The sequence below is a fragment of the Melopsittacus undulatus genome, chromosome 4 (genome assembly GCF_012275295.1).
Source record: "Melopsittacus undulatus isolate bMelUnd1 chromosome 4, bMelUnd1.mat.Z, whole genome shotgun sequence".
NCBI classification, from domain to species: domain Eukaryota; kingdom Metazoa; phylum Chordata; class Aves; order Psittaciformes; family Psittaculidae; genus Melopsittacus; species Melopsittacus undulatus.
In genome coordinates, this window is record NC_047530.1 from 40,378,237 (window position 1) to 40,401,063 (window position 22,827).

Genomic DNA, 22,827 nt, shown 5'->3' on the forward strand with positions numbered 1-22,827 from the left:
AGGTGCCATTATACATGTATATCATTCAGGTGCCATTACATACATCAAAAAATACATCCTGCCCAGAAAACATGGTTAAGTAGAAGAGTGCAATTCAAAGGCAATATAGTAACATCCTTCAGACAGACTATCCTACCACTCAGCACTTTCTTCAGCAGAAGAAACATAAATGAGGGTCTGATGATGCATTGTACTATCTACAACCTGAATGAAGGATTTGAACTTACAAGTACCAAATGTTACTGTAATCATTCAAAGGAAGCTTTGATGATAAAGCATACTATAAATCATCTATCATGCAGCCTTCTTCAGGGTTTGCTTTTCTTTTAAAGATATCACACTCTGGAGAGACCACTCTCTAAATGGAATTATTGATGACAGCTAAACAACAGCACACATTATTTGCTGCCATTACTCCCATTTTTCTCCAACTTTATTTTTACTGAACAAGAGGGTGAACTCAAAATGTTTTTCCTTAATACATTCCAAATGCTTTCCACAACAACATTTGGCAAGAAAACACTAAGGCATTGACTATTTCATATTTCATGGAATTTGGTTTTGGTTTGTTTCCTTTATATTTTCTGCCATGAGGGCTCAGTACCTCTTTAATAATGGGGAAGAAGGTGAAATCTAAACTTCACTCTTTCATGACCTCTCTGCTGTCTTGGATACATTATCCCTGTTGAACCTCACAGGTGTGTCATCTTTCCTCCACAAAAACTTTTCTTTTTTTTTTTAAATCTCATTCCCAAGTCAAGAAGATGACAGACAACATCTACTGCTTGCCTCAGCCTCCGGCATATCTCCTACCTGAAATGTGAATCCCAACAAAATTCCCTAGCTTCTAGAAGGTGAATGGACATGCTGGCACAGCAAAAGTATTTTGTACTTGCTTGAGCTGCTTCTTTATCTTGAGACAGATGGAAGTTTGGTGCTGAATGGTCACAAATAACCTGTTTGTTCTAGCAAGGCATTAACAAACCCACTGTGCCATCAAGACTGTGATATACCCAGAAGTTCCTAGCAGCAAGTCCTCACAAGATAACCACCAACTGTCCCACACCTCTCTGGGTTTTATGCTCACAGACCGAAGAGTCCTTAGGAACTTCTGCTTACTTTTTCCCAAGTACTAATAGAGAGATCACTGGGCATTTAAATTCATTTGGTGGAAGAACGACTCCACTGCAATTAATCATGTTCTACTTGCTGTGTTTCTAGCCCTCTTATCCAAAAGTTTCATGATGACTCTTTCAAACACCTATTTTCCTGCCGGTTCCTTCTCATGACCCCTAAGAGATTCCCCTACATCTGAGCATGATGAATTCTACCTAGTTTCAGCAACTCCTTTGTTTTCCTTATTCTGCCTTTTTCTCTATTGTTTTCCCAGTTTTATGATTTTTCGCAGTGTTCCTGATTTCACTTCACTAGCTTTTGCTCCTAGAGATTCTCTTGTATGTTTGGGTGAGCAAAAAAATGAAGCCCTAGTCAGCCAATCCACCTCCACAGCTTGATGAAGGAGAATAATGCTCTCAAGACTCTCAATTATCTCCAGAAGGGTCTGGTAAGTCCTCACTGTTGATTAAACGAAGAAATTATTATCTTCTTGTAAAGGATCTTAGATCACTTCCACTTGCTGCAGTGTGTTTGTTCTCTTTCTGTTAGTCAAGTCCCTGCCATTTAGGCTAATATGTGACTATAACAATATTGCGTTTCTATAGCACGTAACAGTTTTGTCAATGAAGAGTGTTAAGAAAAAGCCACAACTTAAAAAACTGACAGAAACACTAATGTACACAATGTTATATCAAGAGCAAAACCATTTTACTAGCAATGTTTATTTCTCCATGGGGACTGTTCTTAAACTTCACCAGAAGAGAACTCCAGCCATTAAGCTTCACAACCTTTAGCTATATAGTCAACCCTTAAGTAGATGAGTCTTACTTATTCTGAGCATCTCTGAGGAAGAACTTTCTAACTGTCACATGTGCACAATATTACAAGTAATTTTCTTTTTGGAAAGGCTTAGTTGCTTACAATTTCCTTGCCAGTTGTGAAAAAGAAACTTCCTTTTGCAACCAACTACATTTCAGCTTTAAAATAATGAATTTAGACAAGTTTGCTTACACATTTTAAAATTCCACTGTAGAGTGAGAAGTTTACTTTTATGTATCAGCAAGGCAAGCCGAATGCCATGGCAGGTGTATAAGCAAAAAAAAGGTATTAGCTAACGTATTTTAAAAACACCCTTTACTCTAGTCTTGAGAGAGCTGAGAAGATGTGACAGCATGCTGGGTTTCTCAGAAGTCAGTCGGTATCCTTATTCCCCAGTGTTTGAATCTGCTAGGTATTATTTCAGTTCTATGACTCCGTATTTGATTTGTAACTGTGTTCCAACAAAAAGAGCACAGAATTTTCTATAAAAAAACTCTCTAAATTTCAGGGACAAGAGCCGACATAATTTTATATCGTTCTCTGTCTAAAAAACTGTGATTGTTCATGAATGAGTAGCCAGGGTTTTAATTGATTTGAGAAACATGGCAATCGGTGTCATGTATTAGCGATATGTGTCATGTATTAATGATTAGAATCTGACCTTATATGACCTCTCCCATCATCACTTATGTGCTAAGAAATTATATTTTCTTTTAAGTTATAAGAGACCAACAATAATTTTATCGGTCTTTAAAATGAGAAGCAAACAGTGGAAAGGAAAAGAATATTTCAGCACTTACCTAGCAATCATGATGTTAGAAAGGTTATCAATGCTAAAATGTACCTACACTATATTCTACCTATATATATGATTGATTCCATGATCTATTATCAGCATTAACCACTTTTTTTTTAAATGGTAACATCTAAGCAGCAGTCAAGAGTGAGGCTGCATCATACCACATACTGTGCAAACACAACGGGGCAGACAACACCCTGCCCTACAGAACCCAGAAGACAAATTCCAGCAGAGGACAAAAAAAATACTAGCCAGGAAAATCTTACTCTGTCAGCATTAATGAAGTTTTCTATGAGCAACTGTTTTTCTTTACAGACATGTATATTTTACTTGCACCACCTCGACAACTTGTATTTTCCTTTGGTAATAAAATGCTATGATAAATGCATCTAAAAATCAATTTCCTTTTGTGTGTAATTTGCCCCACTTCCTGCTGTAAACAACCTAGGTAATGACAATACACAGATTTTGTTCCAAATATCTTTGGAGGACCCTTTAACAGTTTCCAGGCTCAATTACCAAATGTCCAACTGACAGTTTTAGAGGATCTACATTAGCTGCAAGGTCTCCTGAGACTTGACACTGACCTTCCTCTTCTTGTCATGCCAAAGAAGCCCAAACCTAAAGAAGCAGAATGGATGACCAGTATTCCAAAGTGAAGGGCCTGTTACCTGCTGATACTACCCCTCTTTCACTTTATTTCCCTAAGTTACATTCAGATACATGTTTCTTTTCAAACAGCAATCAGAAGAAGTATTCTCTATTCACTTTTGCAGGAGGGCTTTTTGTTGTTTTAAATGAAGGGCACCAAACTTACAGCATCACTCTGGGGCTGCGAGATCACCACAGGCTGTCCTGAATCACACATCTCCCGTATATTAACATGCAGTGGAATGTCTCCTGTATCAAAAATACAAGATACACATATGTGACTACCTAATATTTCATAAATGTTTCATTAAAATAAGCCTTGAAGCAACATGAAATCAAATTCCAGTTTGGTATATTCTTGAATCTGAATCTCAAAAAATTAGCATTTAAAACAAAAATAGGCTGCAGTACAATTTCTGTACATCCGTAATGATTAATGCCAAACATATTCTGTATTTTTGTTGTCTGAATACGATGTACCATACTTTGTAGTCATTTATTAGAGAGGACAGCTTGCTTTTTTATGTAATAAACAGAAAAGCACAGGCTGAGATATAAATTATTTTGCATATATAAAAATAGTTGCTTGAATGTCAGGTAAATGCTTAGCATGCATCTTACTGTTCAACCAATCTTCTCCACTGTATATTCTTTCCAGGGCTGTTTTAAGATTCTAATCGCTGTTCTAATACTTTTTTGAATACTTAATTTTGAAATAATATCATTTGTTACTGTCTTTATTAGGCTCTGGATCCAATTAAAAGGTAGACAACTATTCACTTCATTCTTTTTTCCAATAGGAATCTTCTTTATATTCTGTTTTTATAACAAGCAGGGAACTGTCAGAGAGGAAAGGAACTCTTTAATGGAGAATCAATTAGCAGCCCTATTCCACTCTGAAGCATACTTTCTGAAATAGTTTTTCAGCACTACAGAAAACTCGGAATTCCCACATTTAGTTCATTGCTACATAGACAATTATGAAATTACTTGAGGATCAACTTTTCTTATTAAAAGATAATGGAAGACAGAGCTACATTTTAGATACAGACAGAACAACCTACCTTAGTTCAATCTTGACTGGTCTCAGAAACTGTATATGTCTAATCATACACTTAGCAACATTTATTTAACCCAAACCAAAGCTGGTGTAAATCACTGAAGTTCAAATAGGTCAGAAAAAGAAATGGTAAAAAAAAAGAAAGAAATAAGATTGACATAGCTTAAGAGATAAAAAAACCCACAAAAAATAAACCCTGAAAGCAAGCAGCAATACAAACAAAAGCCCAAACAAACAGCAAACACAAAAGCTGTAGCTCCATTAGTGAGCTGAATCTTTGAAAAACTTCTCTTGACTTGTAATATGATGAGTATAGTCCATTTCCCTCAAATTTGTTTTTTACTTGTTTTAGTCATGAATAAATTTATTCAGGCATAAAGCATAGAAGTCTGTTTATTTATTCATTACAAAATATATTTAGGGGGGCCTTTAAAAATTGTTGGGGAGTTTTGTGGGTTTTGGTTTGTTTTTTTTGTTTGCTGGGGCTTTTGTTTAAACTTAGACATTCTTAATAGAATAAGAGAAACTTTGTAAATCTCCCAGAAGTTAGTTCCTACCATTATTTCATGCAGAGACTAATCTTGACTTTTTCCCTGAAGGATGTTTAGTTAATGAAAAAACACTTCTTCACTATCAGCTTAATAACAATCTCAGAGAATTACAAAAAGAACTTACAAAGATGTGCTGGCACTACAAGAGCATAACAGAACTTGTATGAGCAAAAGTGCGAGTCAGAAGTTTCTGTACTACTCACTACGGAATATGATGGGAACTTGCCACTACTTTTTTCTGATACTAACAATTATTGCTGACTGCAATAAAAGGGTAAGCGCTGAGGATAATTTGAATCCATTGTAGGAAGTAAAAACTAGAAGAGTATTAGAAATCTGGGAGTCATGTTGCTGGTTCTATTAGCAGATGCAGCTTAAAATGTTATGAATTGCCAAGGTCAGGATGGAATAAGGATACAGAAATTATCTTAGTATTATGTATATTAATGGTATAGCTTTATGGTGACAGTTACCGTCACCAAACTAAAAAGAAAGCCAAACAGGGGTATTTCAGAGACAGGGAGAGAAACAATCAGCAGCACAAAGTCTTTCTCACAAACTCTGATACACTTTCCTTCAGGTAGCAATAATAAGACAAGACAATCAAAAGTACATGAAAAAATGAACTATGTAAAAAGGTTTACTGGCAACTGGCAATTGTCTTCTGCCATAAACAAAAAACAAAGGAGGTATTCAGTACTACTAAAGGCAGCCAATTCTGAACAAATAAAAGGAAAATACTTTCCTGTCCTGCACACTGTTAGCTTGCAGAATCTGTCAGATGTTACCATGTAAAGTAAAACCTTGTCTGTTCTCTCTAGAGGACTAGGTGCTTGGCTGAACAAACAAAACAGCCACAGGTGCTGCACAATATGAGCAAAATAAATTTAGAGATTTAAAAATATAGAAGTGCTAATTTTAAATATGATGATGGCTTGACTTCACGAACGAAGATTTGGAAAGGGCTTTACCCACGCTTACTACAAGTGCGCTGACGACTAAAAAGGACAGTGTGGAACAGGCAAATGAGGTTACAACAAGCACAGCAAAAGGTCTCCTTGGGTGGTATAGGTGAGGCACAGATCTTTCTATGCTGTCTTTTCTCCTTGAGATTAATTCTGCATGTGTTCTCAAAGGAGACAACAGCATTACACATGGTGCGTCTCCAAGTCTCCTGACTGGAGGCCAAGGTGGACCACTGATGATAGTCAATATGGCAAAGGCTGAAGTACTGTTTCAGGGAGTCCTTGTATCTCTTCTTTGGGGCACTTCTCTTGTGGCAACAGGTGTGATTTCACCGTAAAACACAGCCTTAGGGAGGCAGTGATCCTCCATCCCAGAGATGTGCCCTGCCCAGCGCAGCTGCGATTTCCGCAATACAGCCTCGATATTGGTGACCCCTGCCTGTTCGAGGACAGTAACATTTACACACAGTCAGTCCAATGGATGTTTAGAATTGTCTGGAGGCAGCGCTGATGAAAGCATTCAAGGAGTCACAGGTGATGGCAGTAGATAACCCATGATTCAGACCCATATAAAAGAGTAGACAGTACAATAGCTCTATAGACACTAACCTTTGTACATTTCTTCACGTGTTTATTGCACCAGACTCTTTTATGGAGTTTTCAGGAAAGCTCTATATGCCTTTGCTATTCTGTTATCTATCTCTCTGTCAATCATGGCATCTGAGGAAATAATGTTTCCCAGATAGCTGAACTGCTGAACTGACTTAAACTCTTGATTTGCCAATGGTAATTTGGGGATGACGATAATTTTCTTGTGGTCCTCTTCAAGCTGACTTCCAGCCCAAAAAACTCAGCCGCCTCTGCAAAGCAAGATGTTAAGAGCTGCAGAGCTGCTTCTGTGTGGGCAACAAGGGTAGCATCGTCAGCAAAAAGCGGTTCACGGACAATGTGATTTAAGGACTTAGCGTTGGCCTTCAGTCGCCTTAGACTGAATAGGCTCCCATCAGTAGGATATCAAATATAAATGCCGTTTCGTTTGTCGAGGTCTACTGTAGCCCTTTGAAGCATCATGCTGAAGAAGATTGTGCATAAAGTTGGTGCAAGAACGCAACCTTGTTTCACACCACTGGTTATTGGGAAGGGCTCAGAGGGTGCATTGCCATGATCCCCATGTAACAGAATAACCATTTTGAGGAACCTGGGGGGACAACCTAATCACTTCAAGATCAGCCACAGGCCTTTTCTGCTCACAGTGTCAAAAGCTTTGGTGAGGTCAATAAAAGTTACATAAAGCCCCTTATTCCGTTCTCTACACTTGCAGTTGCCTGAGAACAAATACCATGTCTGTGGTACTTCTATTAGCTCTGAAACCACACTGACTTTCAGGTAGAAGTTCTTCCGTGATAGCAGTTACTAATCTGTTCAAAGGTATTCTTGCAGGGATTTTTCCAGCAATGGAGAGCAGAGTTATACCTCGGTAGCTTGAGCAGTCTGACTTTACGTCTTTTTTCTTATACAGAGTGGTGATGATGATTGCATCACGGAAATCTGATGGCACTTTACCTTGTTCCCAAGAGCACAAAACTAGCTTGTGAAATTTAGCATGATGTGCTTGGCCTCCGTGCTTCCAGATTTCGGGTGGGATTCCATCGACCCCAGCTGCCTTGCCAGTTTTCACATGCTGTATAGCCTTAAGAGTCTCTCCCATGGTAGGGGATATATCCAATTTGTTATTCACTGGACACTGTAAAATGTGCTGGATTCCTACACCTTGGGCTACATGGTTAGCACTAAAGAGTGTTTGAAAATGTTCAGATCAACAATTCAGGATTTTATTATATACATGTAACAATAAGTTCTTTAGTGTTTTGGGCAGAATTCATATAATGTTGGAAAAAAACTTCCACTTGGGATAGATTAATGTAAAATCTGTAAGCAGCAATTCTTATAATACCATACTATGTAATGGTACTATCCGTGTATACTGCTGTATACTAGGAGGATACTAATAAGATCAAGTACAATAATTCTAAATTTAACCCTTGTGGCATTATACTTAGTCCAATCTTTCATCAACAGTCTGAAAGTAAACTTCACTGTATTTTTCTTCATATATCTCATCCATTCCCTGCTAAACCTGTAAATCTCACATCACTCATAATAAGTGCAATCACAATCAATTCTGGCCTCTTAGGGAATAACAACCATCTATGGACCAATAGCATGGCACGTCATTTGTGCTTGTATATCTAAATGCATGTTTGATTCAATGGCTTGAAGAGGATTTGCATCCATCCACATAACCCAGGGCTGCAGAAGTCCCCCTGGGCTCTGATCACAACTCATTATATATTCAGAAAACTAAAAGATAGCCCAAAAGCATGTCTTTAATTATGTGTTGCCTTGCTATCTTAACTTTATGTCAGACCTTGATGTTTCTGTGTTGATCTTCCTAAATGAGCTTCCTGGTTCTTTTTAATGAATTAGCTATGGAAAATCATTGAGATAATTATAGTAATACATGGAAACACATCATTAGCACATGCAATTATCCCATTTACCAACTTAATTACGCTGTGTTACATTCTGTGATTTTTTTTACTGACAGCACAGGTTGAAATATGCCTTTTTAAAATAGCAATGTTTATTTTAAAGATCAATGTGCATTTCAGCTTATAGGCATGCCAGATTGTTTAATCATGGCTAATTTTTTGTTTTCAATAAAGATAAATATTCTTTTGAAACAACATTTTGCAATTCATCATATTCTTTTAATCTCAACACTTAAATAAAATCCTTACAGTCTGCTTGCTTCCATACAAGAGTCAAGATATCTTCATATGGGCATAAACCCCACTGCTTTTAAGGGACTACATTTCAAATTACCATGTTTATTTCAATATGCAATGACTCATTTCATTTCAATGAAATATATGAAAAAGCATCTATTGACATTGACAGACAGAGTTTAGGTCTGTTTTACAAGACTAAATAGAATTCTTCATTATTGGTAAAAATTGTTGCATGATCAGCAACATAATGAACTTCAAACTAGGATGATACAGCTACATACTTCAGTTAATGTTTCTCTCATGCACACAAGTATTTTTTTCTTCAAAAATAAAACTGCTTCTATATTCTTACCTAAAATATCCAACCCAAGGGTTTTTGCTAGATCTCTTACACCATCAGCTCCAAAAATGTGCGTCTCATGCTTACACTTGGGACACTGGAAAACACTCATATTTTGAATCAGTCCTAAAACCTGTTAAGGAAAGGAATGTTCATTTCCATTACTCATCTGACAATAAAGAAGAGGTTATCAACAATAAACTAACAAAGACTACTCATTCATAATGATAAATAGTATACATATGCTAAATATATATAATTAGATGCATTAGCATCATCAACTATTCTTAGGCATCTCAGTTGCATTATCATTTTCACATTTATACCTCTCAAAGATGAACAAACTTATGTCTAACAAAAAGTACCTCTTGTACAGACCTATCTTTCCAAGAACTCTCCCTGTCAGTATTTCATTTTCGAACTATGAATACTGAAAGAATTTTCAAGTTGTATTTTATAGCTTTGTAATTTGCAGTTTCAGGAAACACAAACCAAAAATGTACCATTACAAGAAACAACACAATCAGACATGCTTTTAAGATATTTTTGCAAGTTATCCTGTAGGGAAATGTTTTCAAAAAGGCCAGATTTGTTATTGTTCTGAAGAGCAGAAACACATTTTAAAGATCAAACAAAAGAAATAATTATGTGAAACTAAGTGGCAAAACCCACAGCATAAAAATCTAATACACATGTATTAGGTACCTTTCTGTCCTTACAAAATACGTCCAAAGAAAATTTGCCAAATCATGCACACAAAAATCTTCTTTCACAACGTACAATAATGCTAATGATAGCATTGATCTCATTTTATTCACCTAGTAAACATAACTGTTCATTGAGGCAGGGCAGGATTTCTCAAAGTGATGAAAACAGCATTCATGCACTACAGAGTAAAAGCTTCTACCTATCTGCTAATCAACAGAAGACCTGCTTTACAAAATTCCATGGTACAATATTACACTTGAAGATCTCTGTTATCTAGATATATCAAACACACTATAGCCAAGTTTTAAAAATATGAATATATGTTTCCAAGCACAAAAAGCTGATATTTACTTTGTAACTTTGGAATTTCCCTTAGCATTATAGTTTTGTGCTTGAACAAGCTGGCCTGTTTATTAGAAAAGTAACATATCCACTATGCTAATAAAGCATATCTAAAAGGATACACCAGTGTCCAGTGCAAACAACATTTACTGTTATTTAATTAAGTGTGAATGTGCAACTTTTAGCAGCAACCCCCACAATAAAAAAGTATGTTATTTTTAATATCTTAATAAAAATTTCCTTAGATATAAGCTAAAAAATGATCAAAATATGATCATGTGGGGTTTTGTATACCACCCTAATGTGCATTTCTAAGAGGTCTTCCTTTATTTGTTTAAAACTTTTAGAGGGTTTAAAGCATGGAACATTTTAAGATACAGTAACAACAATAAAGATTACTTACTTTTAATTTACCACCACAACTTTCCGCATTTTCTACTCTTTGGGACTATCAGAGGAGGAAGAGGAACGTATTTCTATTCACTAGGATGTTATTACAAGTAATTTTCTCATACAGTTCTTAAACTAAGAGACATGAAATACTACATGGCCAAGGGTACAAGGTGCAGGGCAGATAAAAAGATCTCTCTACCCAACTTTAGTGTTGAAGTGTATTTTTAACACACATTTCTGCAGATATATTTACGGAAGGAAGCGAGTTCACTAGGATCTCTGGAGCTTTTTAATCTACAGACAAAGTAATAGGTCTTGCTAATAAAGTCAGTAATAACTCTCATTTCGCGGCTCAAATAACCGATCTGGAATAGCTTCAAAGCAGCTGTTCACATCCACATGAACTATCCTGCAAGAATGTGTGACTCCTATTCTAGTCCATAGTGAGTTCCCTTCCCTGTACGTCTCTCAGCAAACTTGGCTCAGTAATGACATGGAAACTAGCATGATGAGATGCACCCCAAACTGGAGCTAAACTATGGAAGCAGAGGAGAGGATAGTTATAATCCGTGGAACTGAATTTCATTTAGTCAAATCATTATTTTAAATGGTGAAGAGACATCTATCAAGAAACTACATGAGAGAAGAAACCTTTTATTATAATCTGCACACACAGTTTATGAATGTTTAGCTATTTCTTATGCTCAGCTAAACTTTTGGTTATAACAAATCATGCCAAGATCCAAAGAGACTACCTTCTAAGTTACAGAAAATACAGTGAGAAAACCAGTGCCCTCTGTCCTTACTCAAGGAGACAATTCCTGAGAAACCCACAAAAGTCATTCACTGTACTTGAGGATGGATGGCACTGAGGTCTGACTCCAACTTGACAGGGGCTGCAGTGATCAGTTACAGATCTGCATCAACTTCCTATGTAACCATCAGTCAGACACTTGATATTTTAGTACTTCAAGTAAAGATGCACAGTAGTTTTTATGTCTTCCTGCCTTTCATCTTATAATGAGCAACTTTTGGCTCTAACATCCACTGCCAGTATGAAGCCATAATCTTGGCTGGGTACTCTGGATGCTACAGAAATACCCGAAAGTACACAGCCAAATAACCTATTTTAGTACATCTGAGAAGGAAATACATAGCTTAGTTTACATAAGCAGTTTTTTTGAAACCTGTGAAATCCACAGCATAACCTTCCACTTCCAGGAAGCTACCAGAAAAGTTACAGATCTAACTATACCCCCATCTTTTTCTTTCAGGAATATGATTGATAAGATAAATCATACTGAACTGAACTCAATTTCAGTAGGTGAAAATAGGCAACTTTTTCCTAAATACTCAAAGTTATTCACTTTTTCTGTCACCTGCCTAGAGCAAGCCTCTGGGATGCATAAAAACGATGGGCAAAATCACGTAACGGGAAAGAATCTTGAAACTTGCGGCGACAGAAGTCAGTATCACTTTGCAAACTCCTTCCTTACCAGGTGCGCTCCACTGCACAAGAAATGGCACTCCTCTTTTAATGACTATATCCTAAGACTGAAAATAAGACTTTTGCATTGTACTCCTGGTTCTAACACTGACCCTTCATTGCCAGCTTTTCATTGGTTTCTTCAGTCATTCTACTCTAATTTCAGTGCAGTAAAGGACAAGTAATGTTAACAATTGTGACTTTACTGTGATAATACTACACGTCATTTGAGACTCAAGGGTGAGAGGAAGATGGTGCATGTATACCTGTATGGACAAGGGAGAGACTCCCATTCATTAAATATAAGCAAGCATATTCAAACACTCAAAACTCAGCAACCTATAGACTTCCTGATTCTTTGAAAAGTAGACTCTTTGCAAGCACTTTTTAAAGATTAAAGATTTTAAAGATCAGTCAATTATATAATCAGAATATGCACTTTTAGCACAGTCCCACAGATTCCACCTCTTTGATGTAAACCTCAGGTTTGAAGTTGTCCATCAAAAATTACTTAACTGATTTTTTTTTTTTTAGATCCCCAGATTTTGTTGACACTTAGAAATGTAATACGTAGGCAGGGGCTGCTTTATACTGGAATAAATGATACATCTGTACTGATGTAAGCTTAAAATAAAACGAAGTAGCACCATGGTAAAGGTAAGACCTGATGACTGGCTGAAGTGCACTCAGCGTCTGGCACAACAGCTTTGCTATGGTTTTCATTTCATTTAGAAAGATCTGGAAATTCCAGCAAATCAACATACATCATATTTAATTTCTTAGCCACCGTTAGTCATCAATCGCAACTAAGCCTATTCTAGAATGCATAATATTCAGAGAGGCCATTCCCTTCTAAGAACATTGAACAAAACAGACTTAGAAAGAAACCTTGGTGATTTCTCCTTAAATAAAAAGGAAAATCCAGCAAAATACTAACCTGAAGACAGTTTTATTTCTGTTCAGGTTAGTGTGCTAAATGTTTGCACGATTTTAGCAAACCCAAACATAAAACCAAAATGAAACACTTTATGTTTCTCTTTTGTTATATATATTTGTTTTTTTTTCTAGTAGCAAATGATAAATGCTACTGTAATTTCATTTTGGTGCAAATATGCTTAAAGAATAGTTAACAATAAGGAATTTACCAATGCACTTCTTTTGTTAAGCTACTCTGTAGACTAAAAAAAGCAAAAAACCAACAACAAAAAAAACAAACCAAAACAACCCCAAAATCAATGCAAAACAACAAAAAGCTAAACCCACAGCGCAGGAACAGCCGCTTCAAGATTTCTGCTGCATTCTTCAAATTAACAAAGCACTAGCTATGGAAGAAATTTCCTCTTGATAAAGAGTAGAAGTAACCTTCATAGAGGTAAGAAAGAAGTATTACATGGCTTTTTTTCTTTATTGTTTAAGATAATGAAGCACATTTCAGTTTATATTTTCTCATCAACTACACATTTCAAATGAAAACTGAATGTCTTCATGAGCATACTCCAGAGTATAACATTCAGTTACTTAGCAACTTGTAGCACACATAGAAAATACCAAGTCAAAGATGTCACCCCACTTAATATTTTCTCCTAATCCATACCAGTACTGTAGATATTTTCAAATTTTGAATTTCCCACACAAGAAAGCTACCATATAAGCTATAAAGCTCATGAAAAGAAAGTGATATAGACAGCTTTCTACTTGTCATGATAGTCACAGAGCCCTTCACATGGCTAAGTAACAATTAGGTATATGCATATCTTCCAAAAACTTACATTTCTTTCCTAAAATATACCAATATAAGATTTTTTCCGTATTTCAAGAAATTTTAGATTTTAACCTCCAACACATACAGTGCTGAAGAGAATACATAATGAGGATATAGTAAGACAGTACAATTGGAAAACAGTGTTTGATAAGATACTCTGTTCAGCAGCCTGATCCATTCCAGGTGATAAACAAACTGACTTAAAAGAAATCAAGTACTACTATGACCTTGACCTGAGGACATTCTTTCTTTTCTGTTAAAACAAGTTCCTGATACAGATATAACATGTATTCTAATCCCTATTTTTCAAACAAGAATTTATGAAATTCATCTGATTCTTGAATGGCTTGTTGACCTAATGCAGTATACAGATAAATTTTATTATTACCTTTCCTTTACATTTTGGGGATGCAATCTACTAATACATTTAATATAGGGACTTACAGGCACATGAACTTTTCTAAACATTTCAGCTCCTTTGCGTGCATCCAATAAAGCCACGTCTTGTGGAGTGGAGATGATCACAGCTCCTGGGAAAAGAAAACACTAAATACCATTAAAATGTGTATTATAAATTATACTGTTAAATATTTTTACTATTAGTACATTACCAAATTCCAAGTAGGTACACATTTATATGCCCTTTTTTTTAAAGAAAAAATGATGCTACATTTTTTATTATGCAGCAACCAAAATCACAGACAAATTATGAGAAATATGAAGTGATATAAATAATTTAGATATCTTCATTGTAAGTTTTCTGTGTAGAAACCACTTATATTTTCCAAATGAGAAAACTGACCTAGCTGTCTTATGACCATTAATATAAAATAACAATGGAAGCCATGGTCCACATGCTGACATGTTGCAGAGGTGGTACCTACACAGTAGCTGTCCCACGCGATAGCTGTACTTGAAAACTTCTGATTTAACAATAAGCCTTGTCCTAAAATCAAGATGCAGCTGCCTGTGATCAGACTGCTGCTTTCTGAACCTGCTACACTTTCTGATACAACCACTGACAGGCACAGTCTTGAAACATGTTACACTATACACACCACCAGCGGGTTTGAATGAATGATACCACGAAGTGAGAGGCGAACTCATGCACACTTGCACTAGGCTCAAAAAATACAAGTACTGCTCACTGTTCAGACATGGCTCCAGGTTTCCTGTTAATTAGTACTCCCAAGCATATAAAACATCTACAATCTAACCTTTGTCAACGATTAGAATCTAAAGTAAGCCTCAAGGTTACTATCCTATGTTACCCTGTATCACTTCTTGATTAATACAGCCTGCAAAACCAATACAGACATTATAATATAGCACATCACTTCACAAAGACCATCTTTTTGCATATGCTCAGGGGGTTCAATTCTTCAGAACTTGCATCAAGTACCTGCTCATTCTTGTCCCTATTTCAGAAAAGTTCAAAGTAAAGGAGGACTTTACTAGTCAATTGATTAGCTCTGGTTTCACAGTGACCATCCAGTCTCCAAAGTATCTGTTACAAAAGCATCTCTGCAGAGCCATGTTAAGTCAATGTTGCATAAGACATTTATGGCAAACTTCACACTAACTGTAATTACAATTTTAGATGCATGAGACATAGTTTCTTAAGGGGCCTGCAGTTCCCTACCATACAAGGCAAAGAAGTGTGTAGGTTTCCAGAGGCACACAGCACTGGCATTGCTGGCACAGGCAGGAGCACTGGGAGCCTTGTTTGCCAAGAGCACTCCCATCGCTGGTAGTGCTGGGACAGAGAGCCCCATCCCTCACACCAGCCCCATGCCATCCCCTGCCTGCCTGGTGGCATCCTGCCTGCCTGACAGCCAGCCATTTCCAAACACCACCTGACAGCACGTTTGAATGTTTTCAACCAGCGCTCTTAACCTCTAATTTGTGAGAGAAAAATACAATCTGGCACCTCCATCCCGAAAAGCTGCCAATCTCTGCCTTACATAATATTAGACACAAGTCCAAAAACTGAACGGCATATGTAATGTACTAAGCAAATGCACTTTCCCTATTGTTCACTAAAACTCTGCCATTCAAATAATCTGCTGGTTTTCCCAAGTAAACCTTTTGCCAACAGCATCGTGAAGAATAACACAGAAGCCTTTCAGTTCCATGCAAGTCATCTTAGCTCCTTGTTTCACTATGTATAAGGTTATACTTTGCAGCTGACATTGAAATGTAGGACTAATTCCACAAAATGAATGCACCCTTTCCTAAGAGTACAGTCCACAAATAAGCAATTGAGAGTCAAAGTCCTGGGGTTTTCCATGTATTTACAAAACAAAGGTTTTTCAATACTTGGGAAAATGCTTATTACTGCTTTCTTTCCAGACAAATTTGGAAATCTGTGTCTTATGTGTATACACTCATGTTAGCGCTTTCACACTTTGGTTTACACTCCTCTCTGAAGATGCTGGCTCAGCGTTCCCTGACTCTTCAGGCAGAAGCTAATATGCAGTCAACAAAACTGAAGTCTGTATTTTTTTTAAGAATCCAGTAATTGGCATGGCATAAAGAACAACGAAAACACCCACTAGAACCACAAGAAGCATATCCAAGAAATATTTTTGACTAACAAATTTTCTTCCAAAGGGAAAAAGCTAAACTGCCAAAAAGACCCGATGGCATATTGCAGAGGTTAGGCTGCCGCAAACATCAACTCCCTGTACAAGAAACTGGCTTCTGAAATACATGAGTTATGCTCGTGGACAACTTGCATGTCTTCTTCCACAGAACGAAAGCCAACATGCTCAAGTAGCTGCTGCTGAAGGTGTAATAGGTGTACCTCTCCTATTTTCCTTTCACTCTGAGCTTGATTACAGACAAAATTTATTCACAGCCAGGTTCTGCTGACTTACACCAACGCCCATTAAAATCAGTACCTTTTCTTTTTCTTTGGTGCAACTGCTAGTCCAGCAAACCCAACTTGAAGTTCAAGAATTCAAATTATTATCAGCATTATTTCCTTCACTAGCAGCTGAATATGGGCAATGAGACTTTTTATGGTGCTCTCCTCCCCAGATAAGTTTGCATTTGTTTAATTCAGCAAATTATTCAAATGATGAGCAAGAAAGAACACAGCCCACACTTTCTTTGGCATCTTGGCTCTACATGGTTAACAGGAATATCAAAGAGTAAAAAGTTATTTTGATCAATAAAGTAATTAAATACAATTGAATTCATGTGCACAGTATGCCTCTTGAAGCAATACACACAATGTTTACACAAGCCTCTGTCTGAATGAGCAAACGAAGACTGACAAATTGAACAGAGAAGCTGCAGAAACTATAATGCTATCACACAGCACATTAAAACATACTACAAATTCTGTCTGCAGCCGTGCACAGAAGAGTGACTTTTGTGCCTTGAGCATAGTAAGATATCTAAGCTGAGCACATTTAAGTTTAACTGACATATCGACTTATTCATGCATTCCATTTATTTCTGTAACTTCATCATATTCTAGATGACAAAAGAAGCTGGTGCATTAGTAAAAACTGTGCTAACTATATAATAGCATGCATAATAAATAGAAACAAAACTAACAGCAGCCTGTAACGCTGATGTTTGCCTTTCATTTTTAACCCCAGGTCCTTAATCCTCAGTAAGAGAGAAGCGTGCCTACAGAGCACATTGGTACTCATCCTTCTGGTGGATTGATGTTCAGGAAATTACAAGCGCTGAAACAGTCCATAATTTCTGTGAATAGTAAATATCACTTATATTCACTGTATCATTAAGGTTTACATTAGATGCTCTGGGTTACGAGGCACAAGGTGGCATCTCGCCAGACCTTAACTAGAGTCAATTTCCACCCAAGCGATAAACGGGAAGGTCTAATAGGCAGCAGTTTAGAAGGTATATACCTTAAGATGAAAATAATCGCATATCCTTTTTTCTCTCCAGTGTCTTCAAAGGTAGACTTTAGAACCAGGCTTCATGCATCTCATCCAAACAGATTAAGAACCCTCTCAAACATAAGTATTACACCATGTCCTCTATAACCCTGATTCTTATTAAATTAGCAAATAATATTACCTCAAAACCTGCGAAGTCAGATGTAACTGACCAGAGAGACTGACAAACACTGTTCTGGAGGATGTACACAGAAGAATATCTTACATTTTTCTAGTAATTGCATCCGCTGACTGACAGGGACTGCAGGCCTCAATGCAGCTGTGGATGGCCTGAGACCACACCACTCATGGATTTTTTACAACTTTTGCTACCTTTTCCACAACATCCATTTCAAGCTTCTAGCCAAGACTTTCAAGTTATGAACAGCCTGGTGGATCTGAATCTTCCTACTGTGGATCTCTTCAGTCCCTCTCACCTTCTGCTAAATTTCTTCTTGCACACGTAAAATGTGCGCGCAATTACAGATACAGCTTGCACTTGAAGATGCTGAAAAAGATCTTGCAAGATCAAAGATTTCTCTCTTTGCTAGGATTGCAGCTAGTGATGATTACAGATACATTAATATTTAAAAATTGTCCATCTCCTTGGATAAACCTTGTAAAGAAGTTCCTTTAGCTTTTGAGCTTAAAAGAACCACTACTGTGATTTTCCCTTAAGGTATGAGACACATACTTCCCAGCTCAGAACTGTCCCAGAGGCAGGTTCCTGGCTGTGTTACACCTCCAGCCTGCTTGCTACCTCCTTGTTGGAGGAGTCTTTGAACAACGGCTCAGATACTGTATGTTTCCAACAGCCACACATCCTCTTCTGCCCATGAACTAGTGGTTAATTAGAGACTGGGACACTACCACTTTGCCCACATGAAAAGAGGACATAAATCTTAGAGCAAGCTTCTTCCTTCTGGCAAGAAGAACTGTCAGTGAAACCACTGAGCTAAGGAATATCACAAGCTGAATAAAGCTGTCACCCTGAAGTTAAACTGCCCTCATCTAACTGATCAGTAAGTATTATAACATCCATTTCACACTAGATCATATGGAGAAGGATGTGGAAAAATAACTGTCACTATGTTAAAATGTCACACTGATACAATTTAGGATGCAATATTTATTTAGCGAAGTGAAAACACTGAAAACATTCATAATAACATCTGTGAACAAGCATTATTTGCAAAGTATAGGCAGGCATAAAATAAAAAGTTACTCCCTCACAGACAGGCTGCCACTTTACACTTTTCCTTGGCTAATCTGAATTAGCATTTTTCCACTCTACTCCATTCCACCTCCTGCTTTCAAGGGCAATTATAATGAGCATTGTACTAGGCAAGAGCAAAGTCCAAACAGTCTCTTTTGATGAATAAATTTTTTGTAAATGAAAGGTCCTAATGTAAAGAGGAGAACTTAGTGAGTGATGCTATACAGGAAAAAGACCACATTCAATTCACTTTAGCCCCCATCCACTCCCACCCCAGAGATGGGGGTATTAAGGGGCAGATTTAAACATCTATTATCTCATAATAAATAGCTAGAGGAGAGAATGTGATATGGATTTCATCTTTTGCAGCTGAACACTATGCTCATTTATTCCTCCTATTCAGAATAATTGGTGTAAAAAAACCCACAAGGCAACTGCAGCTAATCTAGTACTCAACATACCCTTAGCCACTGTTGCCATACCTCAGAGAACCTCAGTTTTCAAAGCCTCTAAACTTCACAGCTTTTTTTACCCAATACCTGAAAATTGGTTTTTAGGAATGACAAAATGTAAAGAACCTGCACATAATATACCGTAACTTCAGCCTGGACAGGCAGTGTGTCTGAAATCAATCTCCATTAGCCAAGAGGTAAATTTAAATTTATACTGAGTGTGAGGCATGAACGTGTAAATTCATACTGTATTTTGATCTTGAAATTAAGTTTAGAGAGTCTACCGAGTCTGACACTTCATAATGAAGTACCAGGAGTTTCCAAAGCTAAGATAACCATGAGGATAATTTCCATTTGTCAGCTGCATTTTTCCTGACAACAGAAGCAAAACTATTTCAGCATACAAATTATATCTGCATTAATATAAAGAACTGTTTTAAAATCCTCACTGGTGTGACTAAGGTTTTGGGGATTTTTTGTTGCTTTTCAATCTATCCTAAACCTATGGCACTTCCTTTCCTGCAATTATTTAAAATATCAAAATAGAGCACAAACGAAAGAGTAAATCTACATGAAAGTCTGATATTACAAATATTTGCCATTCAAAAATAGATCAAGTAAAATCTACTATTACCCAGATGACTTCCATAAAATATCTTCAAAAATTTACTGTAGAAACTAATTATGCACCTCTTCCACAAAAGAAGAAAGCAAGCTCAGAAATGGAGAGAAACATTGTATGTGATTGTTAGTTAAACTAAAGGGAAAGAAGATCAGATGCCTTGCAACTGTGATTTGCATCAAAGTAGAAAATATTCAACAAGGGGCAAATAGACACTTCACAAAGAGCAATGACAAAATACAGCTACACCTCTAATCTTTTCACTGTGTGCTACACACAACTTGTATTGCAGCATTGAGTTTGGGGTTTTTTTGATCATTTCTCTTCAGAAAAGATGAGAATAGCACTGTACCTACTCAGCTTGCAATTCCAGAGAATTATAAAGACACCTTTATCCCACTAATCACATCTTTTTTTTCCATGATAATTCCTGCACATCCAACAATACTTTAGTTTTTAAAATCTTATTTGAAATTCTCTTTTTTGTTGTTTTTAATGCTTATTTATGAATTATAGTCTAATCATCATCCTGGAATTTCCTGTTCTTATGCATTATTTTATGCTGAGGCATTGTCTCAAGTCCCACACAGTTGTGCACAAGCCTACACCCTGGTCTGTGTGCCACTGACATAAATATGAGTAAATAGTTTGGTTCACCAGTTTGGTATATCACATTTCATTCAGAGTTTAAAATGCCAAGTGTCTTCAAGTTGGTGGCATCCTTCTACTCTTTCCTCTTCAATGTACATGTCTGAATAGAAGCCAGACTTTTAATATTTAAACAGTAAAGAGAGAAATATGCTTTTTGTTTTTATTTAAACCTATCTGTCAGAACACTGCCATCAAAAGAAACCTTTTTAATTACAATTCTTTGAAAATTCGTATTTGAAGTAATAAAAACTGCTTTGGCAAATATCTCAGCCTTACCTGCAAAAGACATTCAGGAGATAATTAAGATCTACATACTGGTGAAAGATGGGTGACTCCATTCTAAAAGGTGATGAAAAGTCATTCCCTGTATGACTAGCAATGACAGTGCCTCCGCTTTTATAGAACTTGAAACATAAACCAGCATTCACATTCCTTTCATTTCACTTATCTTGAAGAAATTCTTTTCTGATTCCTATTAAAAGACTTTTTAGAGTTTATTATTTTAAGGCTATAATAATATATGTTTTGTGGGAAAAAAAGGGCTATTCCCAAAAGGCAGGAAAACTAAGACACTGAAATAAAACACAAAGCCTTTTACCTTTAGATCTCCTGTATAAACACAGTTCAGGCCAATGCCTACTGATGTAATTATTAAAAGACTGTTCGGTAAGATGTGAAATTATCTGGCTGTCTCAGTCTGCTCAGTTCCACTAGACAGATATATATTTCTAAAGGTTTTTACTGCCATGGCATCATGATATCCAAAGAAAAGAGGGGTATGACAAAGTTTAGCAAATGAAACAATTCCAGTATTAACCCAGAGCTGGTTCTGTCAACTGAGACAGTGTCAGTCTCTAGAGCTGTCAAGCTGTTGTGCTTCACTAATGTACCCTTCACTTCAGCATTAATAAAGAAGGGGCAGTAGGCAGCCTAATTTATTTAACAGCCAGCCAACACAATGCAGCCTTCCCATGAAGAAGAAACAGTTGTGCAAGGCTCTAAGACTGTCTCTCAACAGAGATGCCCTTGCAGCTGCCCACAGCCTTCAAATTCCAAAGGGAGAAAATTATAATTTCTCCCCAGATCTTTAGGAGGCTAATCCTCCACCTCCAAGTTTATTAATTTGATTTTTTATGGTTCCTTTATCTAATCAAACAAATACCCACGCTTAGATTTCTGAATTTAGCAACTAGGTAATGCAAAAGAATCACAAGCCTTACTCTTCATAATATCTGCAGTTCACACTGTATCTTGATATCAAACATCATAACATCATCTGAAACCCCCTGTGCTTTAAAAGCTGAAAAACATCTAAGGACACTTCAGCTTTCCCAAGCATGCATGTTCAATACATGATAAAGAACCTACTTCTACACATCTTATGCTAAAGATGAAACAGAAGAACAAAGCAGAAGTGAAGAAATAGAACTAAATACTAATGAAGAAACAACAGACCATAAACAAAGCCTTTTTCTCCAGATTGACTGTGGATTTTTATCTGGAAAGCAGACTTGCATCTGAAGAGAAAAGTGGTGGTTGAGCAGAAATATATATCACATTTTCAAGCTACTATATAATTTCTCACCTACTAGTTTGTTGAGGAATGACTGCAACATGAGAAAAGCTACAGGTGATTAAAGAATAATATACTAAATAAGATGCATCTCCTTGTAAGGTGACTAAAAATAATACAAAAAAAATGAAAGTCTCAGTAGTTTCCTTTTTCATTTTCTTTTAAAGGAAATGTACCCACACAAAACTGTCACTCCAGCAAGACTGATACTCTCTTTAATGACAACCAGAATTATAAGACACAGAATCATACAATCAACTAGGTTGGAAACATATTTTGTTGTTTGCTTTTACCCAGCAGTTACTGCTCTAATCTCTTTCTGACTCAAGAAAGTTAGGGTACCTGTGATTGAGGATAAAAGTCCTTTAAAATTAAAAGTCAATGACATTTCACACATCTTTTCTGTCCTTTTCTTATTGTCAGATACTGCAATACTGCAGTTTTTCATGCCCAATCAGGGCAAAGCTCCCCCCCCAAAAAAAAGTGTTTACCAATGTTCTTTCTCACACTCACAGAAAAACCATTAAGTGGCTGGCAAAAACATGTGTGCAGGTTTTGTAAATTTATTTAGAGGGAGAATAAGAATCTTCTATACTGTCTATCCCTAGGAAG

At 36.7% G+C, this 22,827-nt stretch overlaps 1 protein-coding gene across 3 annotated transcripts in view; it reads right to left on the reverse strand.

The window, feature by feature from the left end:
• The window catches only part of NUBPL (NUBP iron-sulfur cluster assembly factor, mitochondrial), an 85,287-nt gene that overhangs the window by 5,842 nt on the left and 56,618 nt on the right, over positions 1 to 22,827 (reverse strand). For all 3 annotated transcript variants that reach the window (XM_031049131.2, XM_034062549.1, XM_034062550.1), the window contains 3 exons: positions 14,229 to 14,314; positions 9,106 to 9,226; positions 3,552 to 3,634 (listed from right to left, as the gene is read on the reverse strand). In XM_031049131.2, the coding sequence (XP_030904991.2) occupies positions 3,552 to 3,634; positions 9,106 to 9,226; positions 14,229 to 14,314 (290 nt within the window). The remainder of the gene's footprint in view (positions 1 to 3,551; positions 3,635 to 9,105; positions 9,227 to 14,228; positions 14,315 to 22,827) is intronic.